We start from the raw sequence: 15345 nt of genomic DNA on the forward strand, positions 1-15345 counted from the left end.
TTTCTGGTAAGAAAGATATCATGAATAAAAGGAAACACAAATACAAAAAACACAACACAATAAAACAACTGAACTACTTATTTTCCTTGAAAATCGGTAATCATAAGAAACCATCATTCGCGAACAGTGGTGGTACACATCTTTAATTCCAGCAGTTGGGAGGCAAGAAGCAAATGGATCTCTGTGAGTCAAGGCCAGCCTAGTCTATAGAGGGTTCCAAAACAGTCAGGGCTACACAAAGAAATCATGTCTCGAAAACTCAAAAACAAAACAAAACAAAACAAAATTCTTGGGGTTGTTGAAATGGCTGAGCAGGTAAAGGTGCTTGGTGACAAGCCTGACAACCTGAGCTGGATTCTTGGGATGCACATGACACAAAGAGCTGGCTCCCACAAGGTGTACTCTGATCACACATGCTCAGATGTACACACACAGACACACACACACACACACACACACACACACGATAAACAGAGAAAATCTAAAATTTTTTTAAAGAAATTATTATTAGCTTTATGACCAACTTTATTCCCAATATACTCAAAGGATAAAAGCTGACTGGACTCAAGAAACGGAATCAAGGGAAGAAGCCACACTGAATGTGTTGGTACACGAGGTTGGTGTTCCCCCTAAAAAGCAGCATGTACACCAATCTCCATCATCCTCATTGTAGAACATTAAAATATAATCAAACATATTTATCTATGGGAACCAAAGTTTATTGTCTTTTTGTTCGGTTGGTTTTGTTTTTAGTTTTTTTTTGAGACAGGATTTCTTTGTATAACAGCTTGGCTGTCCTGGAACTCACTCTGTAGACCAGGCTGGCCTTCAACTTGAAGGGATCCTCCTGTCTCTGCCTCCTAAGTGCGGGATTAAAGGCATGTGCCACCACTGCTGGGATCAGTATCTTCTATATAGTTATTTTTTCTCATTACTACTTATTTGCTACTTAGAAAAAGTGTGTGTGTGTGTGTGTGTGTGTGTGTGTGTGTGTGAGAGAGAGAGAGAGAGAGAGAGAGAGAGAGAGATGAAAATGGAAAAAGCCATTTCAGAGAGGGAGGGAGGGAGGGAGGGAGGGAGGGAGGGAGAGAGGGAGGGACGGAGGGAGGGAAGGAGGGAGGAAGGGAGGGAGGGAGGGAGGGAGAAAGAAGGAGAAGGAGGAAAGGCGGGTAATGGAGTTACTATGACAGGGAAGCAGTAGTGGCTGTTTGGAGAAGGGAAGGGTCCAACAAGCAGAGACGAGGAAGGTGGGAGGAGGGAAGAGCAGTGGGGGAGGGAGATGAATAAGAACAGAGTGTAATGGGATGTATGTGTGAACATGCCCACAATAAAAGCATTACTTTGAATGCTGAGGTAAAATTAACTTAAAATTTAAAAATTATGAAAAGAAGGAACAAGCTAAGTCAACTCCATCATTTTTATCCTTGTGTTACCGAAAGGAAACTCAACTGTTTCCTGCCAGCGTAAATCTTTACCCAGATATCATTTTTCTGTAATTCCTCAAAGGAAGCAATAAAAAAAACATAATAAAGAAGAGCTCTTGTTGGTAAAAGAGGGTTTGCTCCTGGGCAGTCCCTCCAGCTGTCAGTTCCAAACCAGCCTGCTGGGAAGATGAACGGATCCCCAGCCTTTCAGCATGGTCCCTTGGAAATGCTAAGGGTCTTTCATGTGTGAACTTTGTGTCAGCTTAGGGACACTGTGGTCAAGGTAATTTGTTGGTTTGATCTTTGTGCCAAAGACTGAGGGTTTGCAGGGCAGGAGGCCTGCTTTCCCTACACTGGTTATTTCAGTATTCACCCCTATACTGCTTTCTAAGAAACTACGAGGGAAATGGGAAGTTGCACACAGGAGTAAGAGACCAAAGAAAGAACTCCTCAAGATAGAAATGAATAAAAGTGCATTTCTCCTTCTCTTTTGTTCTTTTATTTTTTAAATTTTACTAATTGATTTCATTTTTAAAGAGTTACTTACTTTGCATGTATGTTTTGCCCTGCATGTATGTCTGTTCACCACATGTGTGTCCGGTGCCCATGGAGGCCAAAAGAAGGCATCAGATCCTCTGTAACTGGAGTGATATGTGAGCCACCATGTGGACACTGGGAATGGAACCTGGGTCCTTTGGAAGAGCTGCCAGTGCTTTACCTGCGGTACCTCTCTGATATCTCCCTTTTGTTCTCAAAGGGCAAAAGAACCAACGATTCCCAGTTTTATTTCTACTCCCAACATGCCACAGTTCCAAGGGCTGCACGGTCAGTTGCAGATGTTCTTTCTAGTGCACTGGGGACAGAGGCGGGAGAGCTCCGTCAGTGTTCTTAGACCTCAGCTCTAAAATGTTATAATAAATGATTGTTTTAAATCAGAATAAAAGAGCAGTCGGTCTCCATTAGCCTGTGAGCAAGGCAGTCTTTTGGGGAAAGCAACTGTCCCCGTTGCTGTTTGGGGGGCTCAAGACCGTAGTCTCCTATTTGTTGGTTGATTTTGTAATACGAGGGTCGGAATTTAGGGGCTTCTGCCTTCTAGGCAAATGCTCTATCACTGAGACACACCTACAACCCTTGCTATTTTTTAGGTAATGGTCCCTAAGTCCTTTTATTTCCTCTGTTATATAACATATGTAAATGGTGTAGCTTCCACAGGCAGAGTGTGTGTGTGGTGGTGTGTGTTGTGTGTTTTACTGGCTGGGTAGCTGTAGAGTAACATAAAACTTGCTCCAGCTAAGTGGAAAAAATACTCCAAGGCTCCAAAACTCCAGCTAATCCCAGGTATCAGGAGCTTGTTGGCTGATAAACTGTTAGTCTGTATGGGAACAGTCTTTCCAATCACAAACAGACCCTGAGCTGGGACCCTGTTACCACCCTCAACTGCCATCAGGCCCTCTCTGAGAACTAGATTAGCCCTTCTAGGTCAAAAAAAAATGGCAGTGGGAAGTTCTACAGTCCCTCGTGCTTCATCGGATTTGGGGAGAATCTGAATATTTTTGTTTACTAGAGAAACACTTTTTCCCCCATTTATAATTTCATATTCCAAGATAACATGGAACCCTGTACTGCCAATAACTTATTTTTCTGATTTGTAGGAACTTCAAATTTAGTTCAAAAATACAAACTAACAGAAATTATCCATTATTAAAGTGCCATCATTTCTTTAACAAGTGTGAAAACCATGCTGTCACTTGGGGCCACAGGGTCCCAGACTGGCAGGGAATAGAGTATATTTTTAATGCGCAAATCCCAGGAACATGAAGAGTAAGGAAAGTATATTTTTATTTCAGAGCTGAGTGCGCCTCTGGATAGAAGGAAGGCTCAAAGTCCTTACACATGTTCTCGCTGTGGGAATTTGTTTATGTCAGAATGTGTGTATCTTTATCTCATTCAGATGAGTTGAGTTGAGAGGGAGCCATCCAATATTATTTCTTAGTCTGCGGATTATTCTTTCTCACAATGAAAGTTATGGACAACAGGCTTCCTTCTCTGGAGGAGTGCAGTGAATTTTTATTTTTCTACTCTGCATGGAGAAATGGCAGAGATTGACATACTTCCAGTAAACAGACAAAAGTCTTGTGCTTCCGTTGGCAGTAACATTAACAATAGCTAGTGATAGCACTTGCAATGTATCCAGTACATGCTGCATGCTAGATGATGCATGTGTGCAAAGCTACCTTAAAACACTCAATGACTGACAAATGAGAAACTGATCCAGAATGTTTGTAGGACATGGTCAAAGTGAGATATCTGTGTTTAAATCCAGATGTGAAAGTTCATGCTTTTCAGCCACGAATGTAGAGTCCCGTGGGCAATATGAAAGTTTTAAATCAGGAGACGACTGTATGTTACAGCCTATGGCTACTGTTAGGCATAATTAGTAGATCACCTTTCAAATTTTTGAATATGAAAACTGTCCCAGTTTGGGTAAGAAACCTGACAATCTCTGAGCATAGCTTAAAATAAAGACAAGGGACTGATGAAATTGCTCAGAGGATAAAGGCACGTGCTGCCAAGCCTGATGAGCCCCAGAACGCACATGATCAAAGGAGAAAACTAATTCCTTCAGGTTATCTGCTGACTTCCACATGCACACTGTGGTATATGCACACACACGCGCCACACACACGCACACACACACACACACCACACGAACACATGCATGCATGCACCAAACAAGTAAATATATGTAAAAGTTCAAGCATAAGACCTTCTGGAGATGCTGTTTGAGATCCTTTTCCCTGGCATGGAGGGTCTCAATAAATCCCCTTTTGGGTGCAGTGTGAAGTAGTTGGGAAAGCAGATGGGTTTGTCAACGACTAGCTTTTCTTAGTGAAGTTAAAGATCTTAGTGTCTCAGATCTTATGCTGTGTTTAGGGTTGTCTCTCTGCAAATCTTTTGTCCTTTCCCCATCTACCCTTTGAGTTGGCATGCCACCTGTCCAGTTCTCTGTTGACCAGAAAAGGTGCTGTCAAAGCCCTGCTTCTCTGAATTCAGCCTAGCTTTAGTTTCCCATGCCTTTAGAATACAGCTGGCTCCCTCACTAAGATCTCTAACCCATGGTAGATGGTATTTTCACCCAAGGAGAATCAAAGCATTTTTAAGACTTCATTAACTTATTTTTTCCTCTTCCTGCTTAATCTTGCTGTTTCTTGTCAGCTACTTCCTTAAGACACCCATAGTACAGTGGCACCCACCCAGGGAGCCTTCTCGAAGCAGTGCCCGCACCATGCTGCTGCAGGTTTGGGGGAGGGGGAGGACAGCTCCTAAGTATATTGTTTCTAGCTCCACCTCATATGCCTTCACTCTCATTCTGCTCTTAAAGGAAACTCTTTTCCTTCTTCTCTTATTTGAAGGGGCTTCAAGGAAGAGCCAAGGAAGCGATTTTACAAGAACAATCTGCTAAAATACACAAATGCTTGAAAGCCATACACAACAGGGAAGCTAACTTTCACTTTTGTTGGTTTTAAATGTATGGCTTTGATTCATGGATCAAAATTGTTCATTTATTATTTTATCTATACAGCTCTGGGCAATTTTGACAGTTAAAATTTAGTTTTATTGACCAGTGCAGCCACTGTGCCCACGAGGGGACTGGTGTGAGCCGCCTGCTGCACTCCAGAAACGATGACTTCAGACTCCATGACTGCATCAGATCAGGCATCGAAACCGATACAACAATATGTTCCAAATCTCAGCGCCCAAGGCAAGAGTTCTGCTGTAAAACACAATCACCCTTTAAGGAGAGGAGAGCCTTGCCTGGACGTTCGCAAGCACAGTTTAATGCAGCTGGGGGAAGCCATGAATATATCTGTCTATCAAGCTCTGGCACAGCCTAAGGAGGCCATTTCTGGAAATTCCTGGTCCTCCAGACTAAAGCTGGGCAAGGATACTTAAAAAGCAAATGGATGTTGGTTACAGAGATAATGAACTAAAATACCTACCATTTTGACATGAGAAAACGTACTGGTGTTTAGACGAAACAACCTTTCCATTTCATGTCAATGACAACAGAAACTCTAGCTGAAGCATTTCTGGGGGAAGATTTCTGCTGTCTGCCCCCCCCCCCACCCATCCCAACACACAGAGAAACACAAACCAGGCCAACTTTAATTTGGGCCTGTTCAACTACCAAATTGGCCACCTAGGCAATGTTAATTCAGTCTTTTACTCTGAATCTCCCATGATATACAAACAAACCACCAAAGGGTAGAAGATCAATACAGTGTCTGATTTGATTAACCGCAGTTTTTTAATTCACCAAGACAACTCTAGCCTGAGATAAACAGGCAAGGAAATAAATGAGGGCACTCACTTGTGAGTATTTTCCACGTCTTCTTTTCGTCATCGTAATACTGGACCAGATTGCTGGGGAGCCGGTCCGGTCCGGGAGGCAACCCTCCAACCAACAGCAGCATTTTCTTGTTAGAGCGAATTCTTCACCCAAAACAAAAGAGGAGATGAATAAGCACATTATTGTAGAGTCTTTTAGGTGGCAACAGAATCATAACCATCAAAAGAATGTTCCTTGCTTGCGCATTTTCTGTTTCATTTTCCCTTCTTCTCCCATTCGTATCTCAACAATTCTTTTTGAATCAAGCAGAAAAATGATCGGAAGAGCTTCATATCCCTATACTCATGGAATAATAAGCTTCCTTTATGCAATTTGTTAGAGGTTCATTCTAGAACGACCTTTCCCTTATATTAGCCCTTTAAATCATCGCTCTTTACAGCTGAGTACACATGAAATGCTCTAGAGTTGTACTCGGGCTAAGCATTAAAGTTGCATGTCAAAAAATGTATTAGTCAAAATCATTATTATAAGCCATTCTCCACTCAAAGAACCTTGAAAAAATTAAGGTTATGCAGAGAGTTTGGGAGTCTACCCTTTAATCACCCAGGGAACTTCAAATACCAGTTTTCTACAATTAACATGGGGCTAACTGGGGTCTGTGGACCCGTCTGAGCACGCATTTTTGTTTTGTTTGTTTGTTTAATTTAGCCTAGACTTCTGCCTCCATCCCATCTCCCCCCCCCCCCACTTCAGCTCACCCTCCCCTCTGCGCTCCCCCTGTGCTCCACTGGTAATACAGCAGCACCAATTCGTAAAAATGAGACTGTGATGTCGTCGTGAGCCTCCCCAGAGTGGAGCCCTGCCAATGCTTGCCACTGATCCAGCGGCATGAACCTGCTCGACTGTGCAAAGTCAGTCTAATTCCCTCCCTCTGTTTTTCTACCTTCTCCCCCAGGGGGCAACCACTGAAAGGAGTGACTACCCACCCATCAAGAGCTGGCAATTCGCTGCTATTAACTGTGACTGTGATTCCCAGTCTGCCTGGCAGTTCCTGAGAACAGGCCTGCAATGTCTCATATGCAGTAAAAGCTCTAAGATGCACCCTGGCCGGCCCACATGACCTGATGGATGTACAATCCTCGGGAACAGTAATGGATTGAGCACACTTGCCACTGAAGCAGGGAGAGCATGCCCAGACCCCCACAAGGGGCCTGCTGATTTAACACTCACTTTACATATAATTGAACTTTTCATTTACCTGAAAGACTCAAGGTGGTTGGCTGTGAAAGAAATGGAACAGCCATGATTGAAGAAGAAAGTCAACAGATACAAAGGAGTTCCTCTTAAATCTAAACGCAACCAATGACATGACTCAGAATCTGTGAGGCCTGGTGAAATAGGCCCCGGGCAGAAGCTCTCTGTGTCGGTTAGAAACCTAATACTCAGAGAGTTAACTTAATACGGTTAATGACATTTCCATATGAAGGAAGGGAACAAGAGAATTCCTTTAATGAAACTCTGGTGCCTTTGGATGAATTGAGTGCACTGAGTATGTATGCCTCAGCAGGGATGGCACCTCTCGGAGGAACTACACCGCTAGCCATCGACAGAGGGAGCTGTACCAACAGATAAATGAGCCACACATTTGGCAGCTCGAAACACTCCTTTTTTTCCATCTTGAGGATATAGTTAAACAAAATTAAAAACACACGGAGTCAATTTCTTCAAAGTGAATACACATTCAGACTATACCCTGATGTCTTCTAGATAGCTAGCTGGAACACACAAATAACTAGAGGACAATAACTAAGATGACCTACATTAGGAATTTCAGTCATCAGTGACTTGTGAGACAAACGAATATCTGCATCAACATCCTTCTTTTTTATTTGCATGTAATACACATGTAATTCCTGTGCCATTTAGTTTCATAAATGCATGGTCACAAAATTGATAGATGGATCTTTTTTATCTTCTTTAATCTTCTACTTGAGGCTTAAATGACCAAGCATTCTATTTGTGTGAGAGAAGTCATGACGAAAGCAGTTTGGCGCATGTAAATTCATGAAGGCAGTCTGGTCAGTGGAAGTCACACTGTGTGGCTGTCTTAGTATCATCTGCATACATGCTGCCAGAGTCCATATAGGACCACTTTACACATGCTGACATGGAAGAAAGAGCTCTGGAAATCAGGGTTTGCTAAAAAAAATTAGTAAGGCTCAATATATTTGTTATATATAGTACATATTATATTTATACATCATATATATGTATATATATATATATGTATATATGTATATACACACACACACATTTTCAAGACAGGGTTTCTTTGTGTGCCAGCCTTGACTATCCTGGAACTCACTTTGTAGAACAGGATAGCCTCAAACTCACAGAAGTCTGCCTCTGCTTCCCAAGTGCTGGGGTTAAAGGCGTGTGCCACCACACCCAGCTTGTATATCTTATATTTATGTTTTAAAGTGTTGTTTTAAAATAAGATCAATAAATGAACAAATGAGCTACATGCTTGGCTCATGTATGTTTGTTAAAGTCATCTTATTCCCTGGTCAGGTCAGTTTCTCCGGACCAATCTCGCTAGTGTTTTCCACAGTGGCATTGCCTTTGGTTCATAACTAAGGATGAGAAGAGTGCCTGGAGTCTCTGAGGCATCTTCTCAAAGCATCCAAGGTGCTTTGGTTCTCTAAGAACCAGATTTTCTTTCACTACTGGGGGTCTTGAACAGCTGACGAAGAGTCAAAGCCTCCAGCCTTGTCAACAAAGAAACAACCGAAGGGCTAGCAGCCAGTAACATTGAAAGACTCCACCTAACATGAGACAAATCCCCACACCCAACCAAGTCTTCGAGGGAAATGCAGTGGAGAATTACGCAGGAGAAAAGACTCCCCATTTTCTCCAGCGGCTACATATTTTCCACCAGAGGGCAGGACTTGCGTTTGTCATGTAGAGCTTTCTTCCATGACACAGACACCTTTCAAACCTTTTGTACCATTGTGTTTATATTCATTTATATTCATATTATATGTTCATTCAGTTCATTTCTAAACCTTTTTTAACTCAGTTGTCCTGCCCAGTATTAATAATTTCAATGATTTGTTCTTTTTTTCTGAACAACTCTAGCAGTTCAAATTGATCAGGCAAAATCTAAAAGTGTTGTTTTACTGCAAAAATTGGGACATCGTAATAGGGCAAGTTTACGTTTTAGCTCTTTAGTGTAGTTTTCATTAACACTTTCAGTTTATAGATTTTATTATTTAAAAATATTTCTTTTATTACCCTCTTTAACATCACCAGGATCAAAATATAGTATTTAAAAGATACGAAATGAGAGAAATATAAACAGAAAGCTTGGGCAGAACCTTCCAACAGTATTTGGATGCCTTTGATTCTTGTAGCCAAAAATATACGGTGAAGAAGGAGGTGGAATTTGAAGGTCTCCTTCATTCTGGCTCAGTGACCACACAACATTTACCATGTGTCACGTCTGGGTGTGCGTGCGCGTGTGCACTCTCCTGCATACCCACTTTGGTTCAGGGGATGAATGATTGAAAGATGACCTAGAACCTCCTGCTGTAAACAGATTTTTCATTATACTTGTGTTCTGAGTGTGGGAAAGTCTCATTTATTTATATTTCAGTGATTTGGAACTTTCATAATTGGGAAACAGGCCAGATAAAATGATCTGGTTCAGGATACATGGATAAAAGTTCCTAAGATTACAAGAAGAATTTTAATCTGTAAAAAAAAAATTCAGCAGTTTTATAGGCATTTGGACAATTTTTTTTCATAGATGCTCTATAGTTTTCATGTTTGTAAAACAAGGCATTATGCAGGGTCATACAAGTGATTAAATCATGAAATCGGAAAAAAACATAGAGGATATATGTTTAGTGATACCCAAGTTTAACAGGTTCTCAGGATTACCCGAGGGGCTTAAATATCTTAGCTTCATAGTAGAAATTCTCAGTTTGCAATCTTAGAGTGTATTTTTAAAATACAGTAATATGGACCTGGGTAGATTGCTCAGAAGTTAAAAGCACTTGCTACTCTTCCAAAAGATTCAGGTTCAGGTCCCAGTGCTCACATGTTGGTTTACAATTGTCTATAACTCCAGAGGACCCAATGGCTTCTTCTGGCCTCACAGGGCACCAGACATGTGTGTAGTGCACACGCACGCATGCATACACACATACACACAAACACACATACACACACACACGCACATGCACACACATGCACACACAGGCATATACTCATACATATAAAAAAATCAATAGTGTTTCTCAGTTGTGGTGGTTTGAATGCACATGACCTTCATAGGCCCATATATTAGAATGCTTGGGCTCTAGTTGGTAGAACTATTTGGGAAGGAAGAGGAGGTGTGGCCTTGTTGAAGGAGGTGTGACACTGGGGATGGACTTTGAAGATTTCAAAAGCCCAAAGCATTTCATTTGGTTCTCTCTCTGCCTGGTGCTTGTTGTCTCAACATGGAAGCTCAGTGACTGCTCCAGCACCACGTCTGCCTGCTTGCTGTCATGGTCCCCATCATGATGTCCCCAATACAACTTTTCTTTTTATTGTTTTCCTTGGTCATGGTGTCTCTTCAGAGCAACAGCAAAGTAACTAAGACATCAGACTTTGTGAAGATCTTAACACCTACACATCCAGACTCAAAGCTACTGATTTGGTTTGGCTCTCAACATGATGCAGAAATGTACTTTTTAAAAAAATTGTTCATTTCTATTTTATGTGTATGTGATATTTTGCCTAAATGTTTGCATATGTGTATCACGTGGGCTCTTGGTGCCTGCAGAATTTAGAAGAGAGTGTCAGATTCTTTGGGATCTAGTTACTAGCAGTTGTGAGCTGCCCTATGTGTATGCCAACAGTCAGTCCCTGATCCCCTGCAAAAATAGTAAGCTCACTGAACTGTTAGAGCCATCTCTCCAACCCTTATTTTTTTAATACATGATTTTTTTAGCTGTTTAGAAATTTATAACAAAATAGACCTTACTTTTCAATCCACTGTCTTGTTGAAAGTAGTGGGAACATTAATTTTACACATCCTCCATGTTGAATAACCCTCATAGACGTTCTAGAGTACAACTTCTTTTTAAAAATTTGGCAACAGTAAAAGATTTCTGAGTCTACAATGACCAAAAATTAATTCAAAATCAAATTTGTAAAGAATCCCTGGTGTTTTAGGCAGTGTTCGCCCATGTTGCATTGAGTGACCTCGCCGCAACCCTCGTTCTGAACACAGGATGTGTGCACTTTGTACTGTGTATGTTATCATGCTACACAACACCTGCCTGCACGCCTCAGCTCAGAGATGGCTACTGAGTATTAAGAACTATGGCATTTTCTCTATAGGTAAATTTTTATGTTTTTATAGAAATTTTATGACTTAATAATGGAAAACATAGACTTTCTAATTGGTATACCTTTGGATTGGATTGTGTTGGAGTATTTGATGTTGAAAATTGCTGTTTGGGTTGCTAGCTTGAGATTCATACATAAATCCGTTAAATGAATTTAGGCTTGGATAGAATTTTCAACAATTAATGGAATGGCGCCAAACTTACTTCTTCCATTTGTACTAAAACTTTATTTATTTAGGCTTTTAAAGACGGGCCTCTCTACATAGCCATACCTGTGCTGAAACTCTCTCTGTAGAACAGACTCTGAGCTCAGACTCACAGAGATCTGCCTGTTTCTGCCTCTGGAGTGCTGGAATTAACGGTGTACACCAGGATACCTAGCTGTAAGGAGTATTTACTCAAAGCAGCGTTTTGTGTCTTTGTCATCATCAATATACACAATCCCTGTGTGTCATTTGTGTGGTTGACATCTCCACCGAATCAGACCACTAGAAGTGACAGAGCCTCGCACTCCCCTGGAGGTCACTGTCTGTCAGTCTTTGTCTTCTAGCTCATTTTAGTCAGGGTCTCAGGTGTCTTTGCTGTTCACTGCTGATCTTCAAGCTTTTATGGACTGTGCGCTCTCTGCTTCCAGTTTTGCCACAGAAACACTGGGATTACACGGACACACTACTGTACCTTGGCTTTACATGGGTTCTGGGGATTTGAACTCAGTACATTACTGCCTCAGCCCTGTTTATTTGTTTTGTTTTGTTTTGTTTTGTTTTGTTTTGTTTTTCGAGACAGGGTTTCCCTGTAGTTTCTAGAGCCTGTCCTGGAACTAGCTCTTGTAGACCAGGCTGGCCTCGAACTCAGAGATCCTCCTGCCTCTGCCTCCCGAGTGCTGGGATTAAAGGCATGCGCCACCACCGCCCGGCCTCAGCCCTGTTTGGATTATTTTAATTATTAGAAAATATTACTACTAATGAACTACTATTAAATTATTCTACTATGCCTTCTGGAATGTTATATATCATTGAGAAGTTTGCTTTGTAATTCCCTACATATAATATTGAGAGGTATATAGGTTTTTTTTTTTCTTTTCTTAGATAAAGTGTTGATAGAAAAAGCAAGACATTTTGGAGGGGAAGTCTAAATGAGATGAGATAGTTGCTATCCCATCTTTAAAAGGTAGAATTAAGTTTGAGTGAAGAATCAGTCAAAGCCACACGAGGGTTCTCTTTCTGCCTAGTGTGAGGTTTCTAGCTCTAGACTGACTCCTGGTCTTGGATGCCTCCTGTCTGCTTACAACAATGTTACAAGGGTCAGAGAAGCCATCCAGGTGTGATGAGACAGTAAATGGTCATTACTTGTAACTAAAGCCGGTCCCTTAGTGAATGACACTGTCCTTGTGAGGGGAGAAAACAAACCCAGTAATGAGAGGTTGGAAAAGATGGAAAGGATTTGTGACATTTTTCCATGATCTTCAAATTCCAGTGGTCCTGACCACGCCCACTGAGGCTGGGGGTTTTCTTAAAGCAGTTTTTGTCTGTAAATATGGCAGCAATGTGTGGGAGGACCTGGTGGGGGCAGGAAAACACTGGCTCCAAAATCCACAGGGATGAGAATTAGTTCAGGATGTGTAACAAAATCACCTCCGGATGAAAACCAGATCTTTATGTTTCAGCCTGGAGACTAAGAAGTTGAAAACGTTAGCTGATGTGGCCAACCTTTTGCTTGTTTCTCAGGAAGTGGTAGGACTTGGGGATGGGAGGAAAAAGCATTCTTTTTCCTGTCTCCTCTTTAGAGTCCACTAATTACATCACACATGCACATCCTAATGACTCAACTCACAGACCCCATACCCGAAGGACAGTCATGATGGGAGATAAAGTTTCACATAGGAATTTTGAAGGTACAGGGACACAAACATTTAATCCATCTAATCCGTTTCTACAAGTCATGAGATTGGATGAGGTTTATAGCAATCTTACCAGACCTGGGAAGCCTCTTAGTTGACATCTAGATTATATACAAAAAAATTCATGTAGCTCCCATAGTGATCAATTGATAAATGATGGCTATTATTATTATGCATAATTTTTAACCTAACAGAGCTCTAATGTGAAAACAACATCTGAATCCTGGAGTTTTTATTGCTTTCATATACTATATATTGCACTATTTAGAAATAACCAGAATAGTTAATAATCCATATGCAAGATTAACAAAAATATAAAACCAATGAGCTTCTAACAGTGATGCTGACCTAGATATTATACATATATCCAATTTGCCCACTTCTTTAGTAGGCAGGCCTTTCTGCAATGGCAGTCCATGAACTCAGGAGAGCTAAGTCACCAAGTTTTAATTTGCCCGTGGCTCTTCTACCCACTTACCATATTCTTTGGGTTTTGCATCTGTCGTTTCTTTTGATTTTTTAAATGACATTCATTTATTTACTTTGCATGTGTATGCGTGGGGATGCCTGTGTGATGGTGTGCCCTCGTAGGAATATGTTATCTCCTTCTACCAGTAGGGATCCAACTCAGGTCATCATTCTTGAGCTTGACAGCAGTAGCTGCCAGCTCCTGAGTGATCTCACCAGCTCTGTACCCCTTCCTTCCAGTGAACTCCACCAACTTCTTCCTATTGGAGTAGTTCTCTCTGGCAAGTCAGAGCAGGGTCCTTGTTTTTGCCCTTCGGACACCATGTGATCCATAGTTTGTCAGTGAATCTTGGCACAGCTTGACATGAATGATCGATTACTTCAGCCCTCTTCTTTTAAAGTTGTGTGTGCGGTGTGTGTGTATGTATGTTTGTGGTTTTGTGTGTGCAGGTGTGTGCACGGCACAGCTGGTGTGTGAAGGTGTGCAAATCTTGGAAGGCCATCTGTGCATCAGTCCTCTCCTTCCCCCTCCTTCAGAACAGGGTCTCGTTGGTGTTTTCTGGCTCGCATCTTACCATAGGGATGCTAGGATTACCAACAATGCCACTCTGTCTGGCTTTTAACGGGTGTTTTATGATTAGAATCGGGTCCTCAATTGGTCAGCAAGTGTTTTACCCACCAGCCACTGTCCCAGTCCTCAATCCTCTTCAGAGCTATCATAGATGACCATCATCCGCCATCTCTGAGGTGCGTATTTCCCCATTGGGTTGGAATATCTATGTTTTCTCTCTTTTCCTATCCTGTAGGTGAATGCCTTGCTTGAAATCCATTTTCTTTGCAAGAGATGTTGTGAGTCACGATGTGAAAAAATATAAAATCAGAAGTGAAAAGGTAACTTCAGATGGAAATCACTTAGGCCTATAAGGGAAGGCAGGCAAAGGAAGACCCTGAGTCCTTGGACAGGAGGAAGCTTCAAAAATTGGCTAGCTTTCCAGAAACATAAACCTGGAATGGGGGCTCAGCACTCCCCAAAGAGCAGCTGCTACACTTTTCTTAAAAATTTCCAGAGAAGTAAACTCCCCTGAGAATTGGTTCCAGCTGATTCGCCGTTGTATTTAGGTTTCTTTATCATAGCTGCTCTTGGTAATTACACAGCAGCTTTCATGGGAAGAGCCTTTAAATAGAGCTGGTAATGTCTCTCTAAGGTAGGCGAACACAGTGCCATTATCCCCATTTAACAGACCGAAGAATAGAGGAAGGGGTGTGGGCACCTTTTCCGTGTCCCATCTCACATCGGCATGCATGTCCCCAGGGTTTTCTCCCAATGCTCTCCTGTGACTCTGGTGTGACAGCCGTGTCTTGGCTTCCCACCCTCTGCTTTAGAGTCACCCTTGCCGGAGAAGCCTTAGTACTGTGCATGATCTAGACTTCTTAGGATGTAAGGAAGTGTGAGGGCTGAGAACATTGCCGGCTACGCTCAAAAGCAGAGGATACAGCGCACAGAAGGTGTTCCAGAGATGCCGTTGTGCGCCTGCAGCTACACTGTGATGGATACAGGAATGAATGGGGCAAACAGAAGTCCCCTGTACATTTAAGTCAGAAGCACATTAGGTTGATTATATCTTTGGCTTTTCACCTGTTTTAGTATCGACTGAATGGAAGGCAAGGGAGGAGGATATCTAACGGGCAAGTGGCAGGAAGGAAATCAGGGTGAAGAAAGAACAGTTTGCATGTGAAATGTAGGTTCAGAGGCCCAAGTGCCAAACACTCGATCCTTTGCTAGGAGCTGTTGGAGAGTTTTAG

The 15345-nt window shown here is 41.9% G+C and overlaps 1 protein-coding gene across 1 annotated transcript in view; it reads right to left on the minus strand.

Annotated features, from left to right (window-relative positions):
* Positions 1-15345, minus strand: part of Klhl14 (kelch like family member 14) — a 107835-nt gene that overhangs the window by 71605 nt on the left and 20885 nt on the right. The window contains exon 2 of the mRNA XM_038332116.1: positions 5797-5918. Within this exon, the coding sequence (XP_038188044.1) occupies positions 5797-5918 (122 nt within the window). The remainder of the gene's footprint in view (positions 1-5796; positions 5919-15345) is intronic.

Source organism: Arvicola amphibius, chromosome 5 (genome assembly GCF_903992535.2).
Source record: "Arvicola amphibius chromosome 5, mArvAmp1.2, whole genome shotgun sequence".
Lineage (NCBI taxonomy): Eukaryota > Metazoa > Chordata > Mammalia > Rodentia > Cricetidae > Arvicola > Arvicola amphibius.